This window comes from Hirundo rustica, chromosome 1, assembly GCF_015227805.2.
Source record: "Hirundo rustica isolate bHirRus1 chromosome 1, bHirRus1.pri.v3, whole genome shotgun sequence".
NCBI lineage: Eukaryota > Metazoa > Chordata > Aves > Passeriformes > Hirundinidae > Hirundo > Hirundo rustica.
This window is the reverse complement of record NC_053450.1, coordinates 19,806,844-19,826,506: the sequence shown is the minus strand read 5'-3', so window position 1 is coordinate 19,826,506 and position 19,663 is coordinate 19,806,844. Positions and strand designations below refer to the sequence as shown.

At 38.3% G+C, this 19,663-nt stretch overlaps 1 protein-coding gene across 50 annotated transcripts in view; it reads left to right on the top strand.

Moving 5' to 3' along the window:
• RIMS2 (regulating synaptic membrane exocytosis 2) overlaps positions 1-16,088 on the top strand; it is a 456,916-nt gene extending 440,828 nt beyond the window's left edge. For 49 of the 50 annotated variants that reach the window (XM_058419196.1, XM_040054978.2, XM_040055074.2 and 46 more), the window contains 5 exons: positions 9,929-10,070; positions 11,422-11,534; positions 12,274-12,375; positions 13,373-13,512; positions 13,955-16,088. In XM_058419196.1, the coding sequence (XP_058275179.1) occupies positions 9,929-10,070; positions 11,422-11,534; positions 12,274-12,375; positions 13,373-13,512; positions 13,955-14,173 (716 nt within the window). In that variant the 3' untranslated portion in view covers positions 14,174-16,088. The remainder of the gene's footprint in view (positions 1-9,928; positions 10,071-11,421; positions 11,535-12,273; positions 12,376-13,372; positions 13,513-13,954) is intronic. The other variant, XM_040054682.2, reaches the window with a different exon arrangement.
• Positions 16,089-19,663: the final 3,575 nt, after the last annotated feature.

Sequence of the window (19,663 nt, the reverse complement as noted above, 5' to 3'; positions counted from 1 at the left end):
ATTACACAGTTTGCTGTAATAAATTTTTACTATGGTTTTCTTTTTATACTCTATTTCCATTCACTTCTGGTTTGCATTGTTAATAAACAGTTAAATAGCACATTGCCAGGAGTGCAGCTGTGTATCCCACCGAAAGGGAGTATATTTCAATTTAATTTCTTTTTTGCCAAAGATTTTGGGTGGTAGTGAAGCTATGGGATTGAAGGGGAAAGCCAAATGCTTTGCAGGTGCTGAAGACAATTCAAGAGATAATTTATGATAATTTAAGACAAATTAATTCAGAAAGAACTGGAAAGCATCTTGGTATGTTAGAAAAACAAAAGGCAATTAAAAAAAAAAGCCACAGAATGTTCTTCAGACAATCGTGCCAAAAATAGCAAAAATTAGTTGCATTAGCTAAGGAGAAGTTATATTACAGTTTTGCATATTGATGTCTACTGAAAGAGTTATCTGAATGTTGCTGCAGGAGTTCAGAAGGAATAGAAGCACATTATACTCTCCTGTCACCTGGCTGATAACTAGCTGGGAAAGTTGCTGGAGGGGCTGTTCAATCCCACACAGGTGTCAGTGGGAGCGCTGTCCCTTAGTGAAGGCTCAAGACTTATTTAAAGGTAAGCTGAGCTGCTCAGTTGAGCACTGGTAATGGCTTCAGTGGCATTTCTCACTGATTAATCACTGCACATTGGTAGAGCTGGAATAAAACTCAGCAGTTCCTGGATTCTGTTCCTGTGGTTAGACCGCCAGATCACAGTGTCCCTTTGGAGGTCCCAGTAGACAATAACAAGCAGACAATAATTTGACCAGAAATAGAAAATGGGGGAAGTAGTAACAATAAATTCATTAGCACAGTAATTACTAAAGTGAAGAGAATTTTGCACATGAAGTAGTTGTCCTTTAAAATTACCATATTAAAAAGAATGAAGTAATGTAGGAGTATCAGGCTATGAAAAAAATGAGAATAACTATATCATCTTGGAGTTGGCCTACATTTTGGCCTTGGTGGTAAAGATGACCTTGTTTATCTGAAATGTTCATAGGCAGAGCCAAGGAAGGATATGAAAGAAGGGTATAATGCCCTGTGGCAGGTTATCCACTGTAAAAGACGAAGCTTTAAAGACCTTGGCTCAATCAATGCTAACACAACAGAGACTGTTGCACGTTGCATGCAATGGTGGGGTCATTCATCTTGGAGGATAAAAAGCACTCTGAATTATGCAATCATAATTGTTCCATAAGAATCTGTATGACATTTAAATTTATAGTTGTTGGGGAGGATGAAGCCAGAAAGCCCTATAAATATGATTGCCTCTATTCTGAGAATGTGAAACCTGTAACTGAGATAGAATTGAAAGTAAGTTTTGATGTTTGAGATGTATTAGATACTGGATCTCTGGGAAAACAGTTATGTGACCATCTGAAAGTTACCTGCAGCCAGACCCAGAGGTCAAATGGAATGTTCTGTCTCACCCTCAATGTATGGTTCATCCCACACCTGTACCCCTCCCCTGAAGTATCAGGTATCTGTAACCCCATTGGCCCAAGGCTTGTTCCAGCCCACCTTGAAGACCCCTGATAAGGGGTCCCAAGGGGGCTGGACGGTCTCTTTGCTCTTTGCTCTTTGCTCTTTGCGCTCTTTCTGCTTGCACCCTTCCCTGAGGACTTTCCTCTCTTGGAATTTCCTCTCCCTACTTCTCCCTTCCCCCACTTTCCTAGGCCTTGCCACGAGCTGCAGCCTGGCAGCTCCGAGCAAGGCCCCCACATCCCTTACAATAAACCTCATCTTCTAAAACCTAACTTCAGAGATCTCTCGTCTACATTCATCTACACCGTCCTAGAGTCCTCAGCAGCAGGAGGAAGCTATTTCTACATATAGTTGCTAGTTTTTTCTGTTTGCTGTTAGGATACAGTTCTGGGGCTGACTTGGGTCAGCCTCTCCATCGTGGTGGTGGGTCTGTCCCATTTCTGCAGCTCCATGGGCTGCATTCCAGAGTGGAGGCAGTGTAGAAGGCATTTCGAGCAAGTCACAAGTGTTTTTACCAGATATACTCAGAAACTGTATTAATGAAGTAGCTGTAGATGCCAAGATCAATAAGACCTTTTAAAAAAATAAGGATAGAAAAAACTATACTGTTGCTGGTAAAGTAAAGAGCATGACAAAAAAAAAAAAAATCACATTTATTCTGGAAAACTAGGGGAAAAGTAGAAGAAACTGCAGAAGGATTGACAGTCAAAGCACAACATACTTCAACATGAGTTAGAAATGCCCACTAGAATTTTAAAGCTGTGTTTCTCTTATAGTTCTGTTTCTCTTCTGAACTGCTGGTTACACTGCAGAATGTACCTGAATAGCTGACAGGTAATTTGGATATGGCTGTAGCAGCAGCAGCAGTGAAGCTACAGCGTATGTTAGGTTGCATCTCTGGCAGTACCTACATAAGCCTATGAAAAACCTGTCTCATATCTAGGTGCTGTAATTGTCATTTTTCAATGTCAAGGTCAAGAGTGTAATCAGAGCAGCAACACACTGTGTTGTCATTGTTTCAGTTTGGGGACGTAAATGTTTAACAGTGGTAGTTTGAAAATGGGTCATTACAACGTGAAGTTTGCTCAGTTTTTTGTGAACTGGCGTTATTTAAATAATGATATTTGCATAAGATCATTGTTAATCGTAGACAAAGCAGAGGAGGAAGAGCTGTTTCTAATTTGTGTAATCTCAGTAGCCATCCAACTTCTTGGCACCGTCAGCCTCATTAAGCCTTAATGGAGGGTATTGAATTGTTTCAACACATTTGCTACATCATTCAAAAATGCTGCCCAGGTCTGTCTGATAGTATATGAAATGGTCCTTGCTACAATAAAAATAAGGTTGGGGTAAAGAATTGTGTTACCTCCATTATTCCATATTTAGAAAGTATCTCTCACTTCATATAATGCAAAAAACCCCCAGTTCTAAGTTCCTTAATATATGTACTCTTTGCTGTTTAAGCATTTTTAATCTGCTCTTGACATTGCATGAAATAATGGGTTTTATTAAATAAATAAGAACCATATACATCCAGAAAATTGAATGTCAATATAAACATAAAAACATTATCTCTTAAAACTGCAGAAATGGTTTCTGTTTACTTTGGAGGATCATCTTTTGTCATTTGCAAAATCAGAGACTGCATATGAAGAGTTCTTGTGATGAAGATGTACACCTATCTAGTTATTCTTTATATAAATGATACATAGAATGTAATTCCACAAAATTATTTGCTCTGTTTTTCAGGATTTTAATAGATTAGGGATGAGACTGATTTCCCACTGCTTTGCACTTTTTGTAGCTACATGGATTGTTGTACTGGATGTTCAAAGTGGGTATAAAATGCTACCTACCATTCTGTTTTGATACATGCACAAAATATGCACAAGTTATTACAGACCTATTACATTTAAATTATAGAATATTCATCTGTGTAGAGATCATAACTGGTCTAAATGAGGGCTCCTGAAGAACTGTTCATTCAGGTCACTTGTCACATGAGATATAACAGCTGTGGGCTACAAAACCATGTGCTTTTTGTTGTCATATCACTGTGTTGAGGTTTACAGCAGGTAAATGGCTTTTGGCAGGTAAATCCTCTGACCACACCTAGAAAACTGATGCCTTATCTGTAACAGAAACAGAGACCTCTGCAGTGGTGCTGGAAGGGCCTAAGTGACTATGTGTAGTTCTATTCCTGATCTGCATCTCTCTGTCAAGATCTGTAATCGGCATCTGTAAAACAGAAGATCCAACCAGACCTGCATAGCCTGTTTATTGTTACATAGTCAGAGCCAGGTAACCAAAAGAGAAGTGGAAATGACATCAGCACTAGCTCTTCTCTTCCTTACAGCTGTGCTTAATTTGTTTTGATTCATTCTTTGTCGAAGGAATGGCCAAACATCAGACCTCTGTGCTGTGATTCTGTATACACTTGGGGTTACCAGGAGTAACAAACCCTAAGGTTTGTTTTCAGTATCTGTGCTAAGGGTGTTCAAGATGGTTACGTGTCCTTTTTCTATGTAGCATGTGATTCTGAATAATAATGCTGGGGATACTAAAGTTTTAGGAACATTAAATACTTGTTGTGTATGTAGGAAAGCAGCTCTTTGTTTACAGTTCAGTCCTGTAAAAATATTTTGAAAACCTTTTTGAGAACATAAAACTGTAAATTGAAGCTCCTAAAGTGATGGATGCCACACACAGAAAAATCAGTTTCTCTTTTCTGATGCTCTTAACAATTTGCTGAAGGATTAGTTAAGACTGGAGAATGGACATCAGAACAGCAGTGAAATTAAAGTGGCAGAATACAGCTTTAGACACGTTAAGATGTGGGAGAGAATAAGGAGCAGGTGCTTGTCTTAAACCACAGCATTGCTCAGAAGCCACATGTGGTAAACCAACTTCGCATCACATGGCCAAAACAAAGTACAGAGTTAACTGAACATAAGACCAGCCTTGCCATGACAGGGAAGTAGAATGCAGACAAACGATGCTGCAGTCTGGCCAGGAGCAAATGAGATTCCTGATGGCTTCCTGTTGGGTCCTGTAGGAAATTAATCAAGAATGGGATGCCAAATCTGCTATACCAGCCTTTGACCAGAAGTGCAAGCAACAGTTTAGCAGTTGATTGTTGACTATTTAACTCAGCTCTCTCTTTTACATTTTCTTGGGTGCTGTCTTAATTAACCATGCTTCCATAATGGCCAGAGGAAGAAACAAAAAGAACGGGACAAGAGTGAAAAAGTGTTTCTTGACCGAAAATGAAGAACTGGTGCGGCCTCCCAAGAAATTTAAAAATGCATGGGGCAAACTGAGGCTGTCAGCCCAGACTCCCTCACACTTTCCAAACCTGGCTACTCCTATATTGAAGAGCTTTATTGCTGAAGGCAGCTCTGCTGTGGACATATCAGGGCAGGCCATTCCAGCCCTAGTCAAAATTTATCAGTATTTTACATTCAGACACTCATGGAAACAGGAAGATCTTCCCTGCTTCCTTACATGTAGGAGAAAGCACCTACAGTTAGAGTTACAGTTTCCCCCTAGCTCTGAAGTGCCCTTTGGGTTTCAGAAATGCTGACAGCATGCATTGTGAAAATGTCCATCAGAAGGACTGTAACACAAAACTTTGTGAACTGATTGTTAGCACTGACCTATGAGAATCAGTGAAATGAACTCAAGCTCGGGTGACAATGGAATCTGGGTTTCCCAAATCCTGCTTTAATTAATAGATCCTAAACCATGTCTTCTGCTTGGGGCCTGTGGGTAACAGAGAAAGAAATAACTTGGCTGTGCTTCCTAGTACTTCAACAAGAGCTAAACGCTTTGTTCAATGCAGACAAAACTTGTGTTGCTCCAGAAACAGAGCTGTGCAGCTGCAAGAGAATTTGATACCTACCCTGTCCCCCTTTTCTTCCATAGGTTCAAATTTTCTTACACGGTCTTTTATCAAGCCAGTTAACATATCCAGAGAGGTATGTAAAGAATTTTAGTCTTAAAAAATGGGCACTTAAAGGCAGCTTATTCTCTTTGTGGATCTAACTCCTGAGTTGAGATGACAATGCTGAAGGAGTTTGTATGCAGCCTTCCTGGTGAGGTGGGGAGAGGAGCCGCCTCAAGCCCTTAAGTGTGTTTGTGGAGCCACAGCTGCTCCTTACTCCATACAAGTCCTGCCGAGAGATCACATACCAGCTGGGGACTGGCATGGCCAGCCTGCCTGTACTATGTCCTCTCTTGGCTCTGTGCCTGCGGGGGAGCAGTTGTAGGAAGCTCCTGCCGAGAGCAAGCTGAGAGCTCTCGCTCTCACCACCAGCACCAGATTTCATCTGGCTAGATCCCAGATGATGGAAGGTAATCTGTTGCATTCACTACAGTTTTTGACTTCTCCTCATCTGTTATTGAAGATTGTATCAGCAGTTTTGCATCCCTAATTTGTAAGTGATTTGCACTCCAAGTTGTGAGAACAAATAATTCCATGTGTAACTTAGAAAATGAGCTTGTGTAGTCTATTTGCAGTAACCATATTAGTTAAATTACCAGCGTGATTAACTGTAAGAATGAATGTGCTTTCATAAATACCAATGCCATTATTTCTGGTAATTTATTCCACTGCTTACAATATGGCTGCAAGAATCTGAACTAGTGTTTTCCAGATAATATATTCCATATTTTGTGGTGGGGACTTTGGGGAAATTTCTTTTTGCTAGGGCAATTAGCTTATACTAATTTGGAGAACATTTTCAATGTTCTTTATTAGAGTTTAGGAAATGGTGAGTAAAATGATTTTGATAGTAGGTACGCAGCAATGTAACAGCGAAGTACACTTGTAAGCTCTCATTTCCATATCTTTTCATTTGGTAAGATTACAGCAACATGCATAACATGAGTGTTTAAGTGTATATATACTTTAGGAGTATAAAACCAACCCCCACTTTTGCAGTGACACCAGTTAGATATCTGAGTGAGTGGTACATTCCCAAGTTACTAATCTAGCTCGAGGTTAGTATTACCTTAGTTGGGTTCATTCCACTGCATGCTTGTCTTCACAAATATCTTTTCTGAAATTATCTGTCTTGAAAGGAAAAGAACAACTTTATATTGTGTTGTTTGTCCTTCTGATTTGGGTCCAGTATGGAATGTAGCCACATGAGTAGGTAAATTTACACAGGAGAGGAGGTTGCAATTTTTAGGTAGGAATGAGGAAAAACTGTTTGGCTTTAGTAGAGTGATAAGATCTTCAGCTGGCTGCTCTACCAGCTACAGCTTCGAAGTATAACACTAAATGCTATTACTTTGAGCTGAGTAGCTACGTGGTGGTTTCATTGCTTCTTGAAACCTTTTAAATTTTTTAATGCTGAATTTATGGAACATAAGATATGGATGGCACAAATACTGTCTTTGCTTTTAAATTGTTTAAGGAATTGTAGGATTATTTTTGATTTATTAACATTTTTCCAGGGACAAATATATTGCTAGTATTGGGGGCAATCAAGTGGGGATATTTCTCGTGTATTATTATATATTAGTTTAGCCAAGTTTCATCTGAAAAAATATTCATGTCAAAATCAGTGGCTCAGGAGACGTGCCACCCAGATCCGGGTCTTCTGTTAATTCTATTCCAAGTTGCCATTTTGCTGTTGAAATCTTCAGTTCTTAGTTCAAGAAGTATCAACATCATGATTAGGAGCTTTATTGATGACAGGTCAGATCTTTCTCTTTGGAGACCAGTCGAGAGAACTGCATGTTTCTGTTGAGAACTGGGAAATAGTTATTCACATAACCTCCTTTCAGCCCTCCTTAAATTCCATATTAAGGTCAAAATAATTACTGTTTACCACTTGCACTTATACAAACACTGGATGTTCTACACATGCCTAACTTCCAATCTGTATCAAAGTTGTATCTTTGTGTGCCTGTTGTCATGTGAAGCAGACCACTTAATTCAGTTAAAATGAGTGTGGGAAAGTACGACTGATTTAAATTAAGATTTAGAAGGATACTATGAACATGTGTGGCTCTATGAAGACTTGAGTGGCAGTTGCACAAGTTCTGCCTTGATTTCTCAGTAGATGTGCAATGGATGTGTTAATTTTTTTATTCTGTTCTTCTACAATGAAGGCATACAGACTTATAATTCTAGTTCAGGGAAAAAAAATCTGCCTTACAAATGAGTAAAAGTTACTATATACTCCTTCACATATTACACAATCGAACATATATTTCTCCCAAACTCACAAATCTTTGAAAGATGTATGAAGATACTGAACAATCATGCAAGATGGAGATTTCCTTTTAAATTTGCATTAGGGACTTCATGTTTACAATAATTATTTCAGAATGACCATCATTCAGTGAGGCTGAATGAAAATGAATGCTTACTCATCAAAAGAGTTCATAGAAGGAAGAGTAATATCCTGTGGGGCTTCAGAGTTGTATGCCTTTCACATGTAACTGTGATGCAGTGTACCTTTCTACAAAAAAATAGCACAATATTTTCCTGGCAGTTTGTGGGAATATTTCTTTTAAATGAGTGCTTGTATTTTAAAACAACTCTGGACCACTGTTGGAAGTCAGCTGCCAACTTGCATTAGCTGAATGTAAATAATAAACCACCAGGCACTTGGAACAGTGCAACCCAAAAGAAATGACATTGTTTATTTCTGACCATTTTTCATATGTTGTGGTAGCCTGGTACCTTTTTTATTTGCATTTCTGACATCAGGTATTGATGGGCATTTTTAGAAGTAAGTTTGATGTAATAAAACTTGTTTCTTCATTCTACTGGGTACTGAATTCATTTGGGTATCTGAAGTTCTAGAGGAAAATTATTACTTCTATTACTGTTTGTATGTACTGATTAAAAGTGATGGTCTTAAGGAATATGTAGAAGGCTTGTAATAAGCAATGTGATTTGAATCACTCATTATACTGCTGTAGAAATGTACTGCTGTAGAAATGTCTCAGTGCTGCTAACTATTGCAGAGTTATTAATCTTTCTTGACAAAGAGCCAGTGGTTTTCAAGGTATTTAGTTCCCACTTCACTACATTTCCCATGTTCTTTATCTGGCCTAATATTCCTCCTGACTGAAGGGCTTGGGAGACTTTAACCCACACTGCAGCCTGTAGAACAGTGACAATGAGTGAAACACATTGAAATTGAGGTCTCTCTCCCATTCCCTGTCCGAGGGTGCAGATCCTCTTACTCTACGCCAGCCCCTGTGCTCACACAGGGATGCGATAGTCCTCAACCTAGGACAATCTCCTTCTTTTGCTCATTTCCTTTTTCAAATCCCTAAAGCTTCACCAACCTCACAGGTCCAGAAGTTCTTCTGACCTCTAGTACAATATGAAGCAGAGAAGGTGTAAAGGATACCAGATGTTACAAACAACTGCATAAGGAAGCTGAGTCCATCGATATCCTAGGATATTGGATATTACTCTACCCTCATTGTATCAGTATTTAAGAATTGTTATTATTTGTTGTAGCATATTTAAAGTTCTTGCTCTTTTATAGTATATCACACATCATTGTGCTGCACCCAGAGGTGTATAGAACAGATTAAAAGAAGTCAGTATGCAGAATTCCTTGCCCCATTGCAGGGAACAGCATTTAAAATCAGAAATGACAGGGAGTGGCTGTCTTACTCATGAAAGAAAAACTGAGGGTTCATTCCTAGTCGTTTCATCCAGTTGAGGTCTTGATCAAAATTCCTACAATAAAATGCTATTGTATTGTTTGAGTATTTTTCCCTTGTCTGATACCCAGATATCTGTCACATTGCTGTTTCTACAAGTAAAATAAAACTATGCAAATAGATAAAAAAATTGTTGGAGGTGCTAATAAAGTTTCATGTTGTGCATACAAATCAGTACTGTATATTTTAAATACAAATTTACATTTATCAGCTAGTGAATAGAGAAGAAAACATGGGAAGGGTTCTTGATTTGTAATTTACTATCTTCACCAATGGATATCTGTAACGTGATTTAGGAGATAATTACCAAATTTTTTAAAACAATAATTCATCTGAATTAGAACATTTCTGTGCAGGTTTTGACATCATAGTAACATTTTAATTGAATTCCTAAGAGGGGCTTATTCATCAGGGCAAAATATATTTTAAACACTCGAGACTATGGATTGTGTAAATCTAGTTACCTCTGTGAGCAGACTTGTGTTGTCTGACCTTGGAAAGCAGGTGGCGACAGAACTAAGGTCCTGTAAAAGAGATTTATGATGCTGTTTGCCTGTTATTAAAAAATTGATAATTTTTAAATGGAAGTTTTGTTGCAGATCGTTAATCTGTGGCTCTGAGAATTTGTGCCACATGGAGCAGGGGTGTGCACAGTTGCCCAGCTGTGACAGCACAGTGGCATGGGGGCTTCTCTTTTGTCTCCAACAGAAGCAGGGGGCAAGAAGCTGCGGAGCACCGTCCAGAGGAGCACGGAGACAGGGCTGGCCGTGGAGATGAGGAACTGGATGACTCGCCAGGCGAGCCGGGAGTCAACAGATGGGAGCATGAACAGCTACAGCTCTGAGGGAAAGTAAGCTGTGGTTTCTTAACGTTTCTCCTTGAAACTGAGGGATGTTTCTCCATGAAACTGGTTGTTAGAGAGTAGCACATTGAGTGCTGAGTAGGTCCTGCTCAGTCAGAATTCCTTTCACAAGCCAGTGTTACTGATGGACTAAGCCTAAGTCTTCCCCTGTGAGTGTCTCCCACTGTTGGTGCAAGAAGGAGGAGGATCATTTCTGCTGTGCCATGAGAAGAGCACATGGTGGGTAGGATCATCATCATGAAGTGTGTCAGGAAAGGAAGCAGGTGCAGCACCAGGTAAAACACAAATATGGACAGGTACTCTTCCAAAAACTTGTGGCATATGTCAGTGCTATGCAGAACAAAGCATTTCTAGAGCATTTCCAAGTGTCATTCGCTGGGCTCAAGAGCTTTTCAAAGATTCTGCTACTTTTAACCTGAACAAATTATCTGCACAGAAGTATAAGTCTGTCATGTATCACGGTTATCGTAAAAACCCAAGTTAAAACCTTCTGAGTGGTGTATCTGAGACATTGCCCAGAAAAGTCTTATTGCAGGTTGATTTATTATTGGTCACAGCACAGGGCAATACATCTGGGCTGCACAATACATCTTAGTGTCCAGGTTGATGCATTATACGCATTTGAGATGGACATTTCTTAATGATTGGTCATTACAGATTTCATTAGTTCTTGTTGCTCTGTAATGGGTCACAGATAATTTATGGCAAGCATTTTCATCTTAAGTTACTTTGGTCATTTGCCACAAGGGATTTCAATTCTGTTATTGAATAGATGTCATTCTCAAAGACGTTTTTAACAAAATATTTCAAACGAATGGCGATTTTGAAAATAGCAACCAGTATTTGATCTAATGTCATAATTTCACTGTGTACATTTGATATTTAGTCATTGAATTCACAGTAACTGAGAAGTGTTAGCAATTTAACCTTCATGTAACTAAGTCAGTGGTAAGGGTCTGTTATTTTAAAGAACTGGTCTCATGTGAATACTTTGATAATGAACAGTGGTCTTTAATGCGTTGTAAAAGGAGAGCATGATGGAAGAATACAAAAAATGGAAATTATTGAGGACTAATGCGTTCTTTACCTGTTTATTTATATGCTGGAGGCTAAATTGCTGCTTGTTGAACACTGTGGGATTTTGAAAATTACAGTAATTGTTTTGTGAGTTCCTTACAGTACTACCAAACCCACAAACATTAAGTGCAAAATATCTAGGAAAAAAAAAAACAACCCCAAGCCAAATTAAAACAAAAATCAACCAAACAAATAAAAAACACAAACAAAGGGCAAATTTAAGTGTAATTTTTGTTGGTTTCTTCTTCAATATTATTTCTAGTTTGATCTTCCCTGGTGTGAGATTGGCTGCAGACAGCCAGTTCAGTGATTTTCTGGATGGACTTGGTCCTGCCCAGCTTGTAGGACGACAGACTTTGGCAACACCATCAATGGGTAAGTGTTTATATCTTCTAGATATGATACAGTCTGTTTGGTTAGGCTAATAGAACATAAAATTTATCTAGATTCCCTTTAAATATGGATTTCTCATGTGGTTTTGAACAGCTTGGTTGAGACCAAAGCTGTAACCTTGGCCAAAGTTGAATGTAATCATGGATGCTTATGAAGACATGGAAAAGCAGAAAGTTGCTTTGAAAATTTCAGCCTTTTACCTCTTCTTCAGTTTTCCATCTTTAAAATGGGGCTAATGAGACCAAACTTTTCTCTGAATCACTTGGATAATATTGTATAAAAATTTGAAATTGAGGTGCAAAATATTTGTTATTGTTGTGTTTACAGGCTTTTATACTCACAAGTTATCTTTTCATAACTTCTCTTAAACTAGAGGCATAATGAAGAGATTTCAAGCAGTTTTACAGAGCTGCTTTGTGTTAATTCCCTTGCTGCCTTTTTCCTAATATGAAACTCTTAAGAAATAGAAATTAACTTGAAGTAATAGAGGCATATAAGATGGGAGACAAGTTGTTATTGCAGGGGTTTTAAACTGTTTACTAACATAAACAGCAGTGAAGAAGGTAAATATTAAATTAACTCGTAGTGTTAAAATCCAGAATATACTTACTGATGGAAAACATGATACAAGTCCCCACATATTCATGCTAGAAATTTTGTTGACATTTCATATATTAAAGTAGTTCTGAATTACAGTGCTGGGATTTCTTTTGTTATCTAGGAGATATTCAGGTGGGAATGATGGACAAGAAAGGACAACTGGAAGTAGAAATAATCCGAGCCCGTGGCCTTGTTGTAAAACCAGGTTCAAAGACACTGCCAGGTATGGAAGAAAATCCTTAGTAACAATCTTAGCACAGGGCCAGCGGTTAGACTTGATGATTCTAATGGGCCCCTTCCGCCTCAGTATAGTCTATGATTCTATGAGTCTAAGAATAGCATTCTACCAAAAAAAGTCTTTGGCTTTTCTGTTCAGCTGTGTCAACTCTTAACAAACTCAAATCTCAGTAGATTACAGTGTTGCATACTGAAATGCATCCTATATTGAAATGATAGATTTTGTTATCATTGAAATGATACACCAAAAATCAACCCTGCTTCAGGAGGAAATTAAGAATCAGGCTGCCAGGACACCCAAAAATATTTTTGGTAATAGCAAAAGCATCCTTAGTTATGGGGTAGAAAGAAAGGTATATACTGAAGATTTTATATAGGGGTCTTAGAAATGAAGAGGGAATCAAGATGTGGAACAGGTATCTAGTCAAAAAGTAGAACAATATTTGATACTTACTCCTTATTTTATAATCTGATGTCCTGTAACACTATGTGAAAAGGACAATATAATGATATTTTTAGCAAGCTCTTCTGCCAAAATAGAAATTGTGTCAGTCTTTTCTTCACTGATTTTCACCTTGTAGATACTTTTAAATTATTAACAATTTGGAGCATTAATCCAAATCTCACCAAAGTCATTGCAAGTCGTCCATTTACTTAATAGGCCTATTTTGCATATTGTACAGTATAGGGATGCTATATTTAGGACTGCCTGATTTTTTCAGGTCAAAATCTGAATTGTTTCATGATAAAAGAGACATACAAAAAGAACTCAAGAAAAAAACACACCCAAGGAGAAGAGTAAAGAAAATGCATGGATGCTTTGTATGGGAATAATTATTAATATTGCTTGTGAGATTTGTTCTTATAAGTTACATATCCTTTAAAAGCAGATTTTTATATGGTGATAGAAAGTGTGTATGTGTTATGCAGAAAAAATCGGGAGTTCTTCTTTACCTACTGTTCTTTATTTTCATTCTTCTAAGCACCGTATGTAAAGGTGTATCTATTAGAAAATGGAGTCTGCATAGCCAAAAAGAAAACAAAGGTAGCAAGAAAAACACTGGAACCACTTTATCAGCAACTTCTATCATTTGAAGAAAGTCCCCAAGGGAAAGTTTTACAGGTAATTTGCATAAATACTTCTCTGAACCTGAAAATGTCACATGTACAGTTTTCACTGAATGTGTTTCAGACTTGTTTCATGCTTCATTTGGCAATAAATTGTCATATTTTATATACTTGCTGAGCAGATAAACATAACAGTAATAGCTGTTTATGCAAGTAGAAGTGAGCAAAAGTGAGTTATAACTTATTTTGCTCCTGCTATATGTATGGGTTTCCCTCACTGGGCTTTCTCTGGTATTGTGGCTAACTGCTGTTTGTGCCCAGATAATATCTGTCACTGCATCATGATTAGTATACACAGAACTAAACTATATCAGCAGTCAGATATTTCATTCCTTACTGTAATTAAATAAACAGAGGGGTTTTTTTGATAAATCAGATTAAAGCTTTAAAATTTTTGCTGCAATTTTTCTATTTTCTTGTGTTTCTTTTCCTAACAGATAATTGTTTGGGGAGACTATGGACGTATGGATCACAAATCCTTTATGGGAGTGGCACAGATACTTTTAGATGAACTGGACCTGTCCAACATGGTGATTGGGTGGTTCAAACTTTTCCCTCCTTCTTCCCTAGTAGACCCAACCTTAGCTCCTCTCACTAGAAGAGCTTCCCAATCATCTCTTGAAAGTTCAACAGGACCTTCTTATGCTCGCTCATAGCAGCTGTGAAACTGTCGTCATAGCAACCAGCGTTACAAAAAAATAAAATTACAGGTCGCAAACCCTGGTAACACTGCATGCTTAATGTTGTGTCTTCTGAGCCTGTTTCTAGGGCTGCAACGCGATCCTGTGTTCTCAAGGAAGTTGCACACATTGTGCCCTATGGAAGGCCCTCAGGTGATGGACTGAAATCATGAAGAACTGATGGGTTTGGAGTTCAGGGACTCAGTTTTGGTCTAATCTGAAGCCATGGACTAAACTAAAAAAATCACTCTGTTTCATGCAACAAAAGTCCTTTTCAATGGCATATCTGTTTTGTTGCTCCCATTTCTTTATTTATCTGCCCTCCCCTCCTAAAGTTTGGTTATGCCACAGAAATGGAGTTACCCTCACATGAAGCCATGTTACATGTCAGTGGATTAGCAGACATTGGAAGAAAAGAAGAATCTAAGGATGCTGGAAAAGTCAACTGACACTTGCAGCAGTTCCTTGGGATTTGAAAACTCTTCATATTGAAAAGGTTCAAGACTTAAAGTGGCGGGCTTCATACCTCCAGCTGTCCACACAGTGAAATCCCAGACATGATGGACTCTCTGAAAAATAAAGTTCTGTGGATATACTGTACTGTATGAAATTAAGAAACTTTTTTGCATGGACACAGATTTAGCTGAACACTTAAATTATTTTCTTGGGGCTGCAACTTGCAAAAAAAAAAAAAAAATCAGCCATTTTCAACAGTTTATATTATTTTTAAAAATAAATTTCACTAGTGCATGGTTTTAAAGGGAAGAGAATGCAACAGGGTGATACAAAGACGCACCACGTTTATCATTCTTTAAAGCAGTCATGGTCTGTGTTTTTGCAGACTTATATTAAAAATAAAAAATAATTTCTAGCAAATATTTAAAATTCTGTTTATGTGACAAGAAATAAGTGTAATATATTAAATTTATTTAAATGTAAAAGGTACAAGCCTTGTAAAGTTCAACATAATGTGCAAATTGTACACTTCTTTTACCTCCTTTCTCTATCTCTCCTCCCAATCTCTCTTCTTCCTTTTGCTCTTTTCCCCCTCTACCTCCCAGGATGATCAGCGTATTCTAAAATGGCTACCTTTTGACTTATTACTGTCTTCTGCCCCATATTTGGTTCAGGGTTGCAGATTGTTCTGCATTTCTGAATTATTTGAGAAAAATATTGTTTAAGAGCTTACTTTTTTTCAAGCATGTTGAAAAGGATTTTGCAACATGGCTTGGGAGTACATTAATGTAATTCAGCATGTATTTGATAAAGAAAATATTTGAACTTTTGCAATTTATTGTACAGTGCATGGTAACTTATTTTCATTTTTTCTCACCTTCAAATTGAATTCTACAGCAAAATACTGGAATCATGTGGCCATTGTGAGATGTCTTCAATAAATTTGTTTTCAGCACCAGCATCTTTCATTCAAAGACTGAACTATTATTTCTTGAAGGTTTTTGGAAAGAGAAGAAATTAAGTATCTGATTGATTTTTAGGAAACAAATTTAAGCACTTTTATTTGCACTAAACCAAATTGATTGCTACATTTTTGAACTAACAAAAGCAACAAAGGTTACAAATCAATACAGTTCTTCTGCTGTAAAGTTCAATTTTCATAAACTACATTTGTGTTGCAAAAGACATAATTAGGTAATATCAGTCTGGAAAGTATCCAGTCTTTGGCTGGTAAAATAGCCTTAAAGAAAGCCTTTCAGTACCACTCTGTCAGCTATTTGACACCATTACCAGAACCTCACTGCAGTTAATGGATCTTCAAAACCCTGGGTTTTGTAGCAGACAGTAACTACCGTTGGGTGGTGCTGCAAGTTCAAGCTTCTCATTAAGTTATGTTATTTAAAGAGAATGTAACTGGCTAATGTTTAATAACAAAATATCCTTTTTTTTTTTTTTTTTTTTTTTTTTTTTTTTTTTTTTTTTTTTTTTTCCCCTGGGTCTTTGTATGCCTTTAATACCTACTTAAGGTTTAATATTGAAATCTTGCAATAATTTTTGAAGTACATTACATTTACCTTTATGGCCACACAGAATTATTCTGATTTTATTTGGAAATCTATTGAATTTTCCCATTAACAAATTGTACTTGCCTCTTAAGAGGGAAAAAGTAATAACAGTATCACTTATAATGCCTTTTACTTTGTGCAATATCATAGAAAATGAGATTGTGTCTTGTCTGCAGAGTTTATATAATGGATTATTGTTAAGTTAATAAACAGACTGGTAAAATTATATTTATTGAAATAATTTAGACACCTGTCTACCAGCAGCAAATAAATACTACTAACATGCAGTCTACAATATCCCCTAGGATATTAAACAAAAATACATAACCATTTTCCTGACACTGTGAGATGTGCTCACACATTCTTGTATGCATAGTCCTCCATAAATTATTTCAAATTTTAAAATCAAGGACATGACGCATGGAAGGTTTGTACATAATTGTCATTATGCAGTATTTATTAAAAAAAAAAAAAATGTATTTTTTTTTAATTTTCACATGTCTGCAATTCTACTTATGGTTTAGTCATGTAAATAGTACTATTCCAGTGATCACTGCTGTCTTGTAAATAGTACGTTTTAAAAAGTTAAAAGGACTTACAGTTGGGGGAAAAAAAAAAAGGCAGATGAGGCCTGTAATGAACACCAACTAATGTAAATCAAACTCATTCTGGTGATGGTATTTAACACTTTAAATAAAACATTTTCTTTACAGAATTTGTGTGCAGAATTTTGTTCCTTCTCTCTGAGGTGGTCAGCAGCATCCTTCCACATGCTTCAGTGGAGCTGGTGGCAAGCAGCTCATACGGCTGGGGAACAAGCATGCTTTTCTCCTCCCAGCAGGGCTGCAGGGCTGTGAAATGCCAGTTTCAAGATGCCACGTTCACTGCCAGGCTGGGGGAGCAATGGGAGGCCGGGTGTGCCCATCACCCAGCCAGGCCGTGGGCTCCGTGCTCCACCACCCTTAGGCTCCCACATGCCGACAGTGCACAGCTCCCAGCACGGAGCTGGCCCCAAGCTGCCAGCTCTGGCTGCCAGGACATGCTCCAGCTCCAGTATAACCAGCACACTAAATATGCTGAGACTGTGAAGTGCTTCCATCAGCTCCTGTGGAAGGGCTGCACCATCCAGTCGGATTTCCACCTTAACCCTAGATACCACCTAATATTAGCTGCCTTTTTTTTTGTGAGAAGGATACAAATGAGGACAGAATGCCCACCTGACAGTGGTGGCTGCAATGGCTCATGCAACCTCTGCAGAAGGGAGCAGTGCTCCAACAACAGCAGTGCACCTCTACAACATCTCTACAGCAATGAGAGGGGTGGGTGGAGATGGGAAGGTAGAGAATTTATCTCTGCCTGACCCTTCAGAGGCAGTATCAGCAGAGGCAGTGGTGACTAGGCAAAACTTGAGCACTTACGGCTTGGAAATTTACTGAAGAGTGAGAGGCTGGCTGGCAGTAGGCACAGCAAACGCTGTGTATTTTTTTCCAGACATGAGGTAAAAGAAAAGCACTGCAGTACTGTCATGAGACAAAACCACCAAAAAAGGAAGCAAATGTATTTTGGGCCAAGCAGTTGTGGGAACTGTGAAGATAAGAACTCCATTTGTTGCACTGCATCTTCAAGGGGGTTGCTGGAGGAACAGACCCAGATTTCTGGTGTGTTAAACCACTAATACCCCAGCAGGTCCCTCTTCTGCTGATACTGACGTTGCTGTTGCAAGAGTGTCAGGGCGGGCAAATCTCTGGGTAGGAACTGGACTATGAGGGCAGATGAGGCTATCCCATCCCCTGGAGCACATCACCTTCAGCCCTGTGGTGGGGTGGGCAGCAAAACACTTCCTCCCACAGCTGAACATGAGACCTTGTCTGTCTCAGGCACTTGTTAGAAATATACAGAACTACACTCAGCAAGTTCTTGAGAAGGCCTTTTGTACAGACCAAGAAATCTACAACATATACTTTTCTAAAGGGTTCTGTTCTGTGAGACAGTTTCTCAAAATTGCTTGCTATTTCCCCTCTCCAATTTCTTCTTGTTGGTGTCCATTTAATTTCCAACCAAACAAAACTAGATCATTTTAATATTAACACTTTATTAAAGTGCCACTTTAGTCATGACTACTAAACATTGGCTCCGATGGCTGATTCATCTGGTTATGCTGGGAAGAGTTTTTGCCAATAAAAAATGCAGTAAAACACCATGGTGCCCTAACTGTGAGGCTTTTCTGCTTCCATGCCTTTACTTCAGATTTACAAGGCTTAAGGAGCTTGATGTTTGCCACATTGAGGGTGAGCATGGGGCCAGCACAATCCTTACCAGCACACCATTGCATTCTCACAGTTTCCCACTACTATCAAATGTCTGTTCACAACTGTAAAATAATTAAAATGTAATGGTTTTTATATAGAGATTTAATATGGCATAAAAAGTAACAAAGCAATAGGCTTCATAGCTTCCTCATGAAGTTAGATAATGCCGTATGGGAGTCTAGAAAGTATGTACTGTTCTGCCATTGGCTTATATCGGTAATTCTCACCTCTCTGATACCCAAGCAGCAAACAGCACACACCACAGCTGTAGATATCTTAATCAGCTGCCAATTGTGACTATCCTCTATGTCCCTTTCTTAGTAAGTATTTACAGCAACGCTTCACCAGGAGCAAGCAGCAGCACAAGAAAGAAGATGCACGTGTGCCCAGCAAAGAATGGTTCACCTTCAAAGGATAGGTTTGTGGAATCTAGCTGTAATGGTTTTAATTCATCTAACTGGGTGGGAACACCAATCAATGTAGTGGTTTCACGTTCGCCCAATTCTGGTTAGCAAATTTAGTGTAGTGGTCTTAGGGTTTATTCTTTTTTTGTGAGAGAAAGATTAGGAGAAAAACAAAGCAGGCTCAACCTTAAAAATAAACAATTTTATTAACACACACTAAAAGAATGGAAAAAGAAAGTTGGGGAAAAAAACTAAAACAAAACAGAATGAAATTCCAAAAACAGTGTTCCCTCCCCCTACAAACTGTTAACTTTCCTACAAAACATAAAGAGACAAAACCTGTGAAATTCAGTCAGTTTGGAAAATAGTCTTTTACCAATTCTTTAGGAGAGGAGTCTCTCTTAGAGTCATGGATCCCACTGACAACATAGAACAGTTCTCTTCTGGGTTGTTTAACTGTCACAAAAACAGCCGCCCGGAGAAACCTGCCTTTGTGACCCCTCCCAGGAGCAGGTTCCCAAGATGCTCATGGGTCATGGGTCTTAGACTCTTGCATATTGGGGTGTCAGCTTTTAAAGATGAATAATTCCAAAGGCAATGGATTCTTCATCTTAAGGTACAGAGATATCTTCTCACCTCTTCACTGGCGCAGAGGGCTTCTCATCTCTATTTCTGTTCAAGCATCTTATGGGATTAATATCACTTAGTCCATCACAAACACCTTTGCTCAAA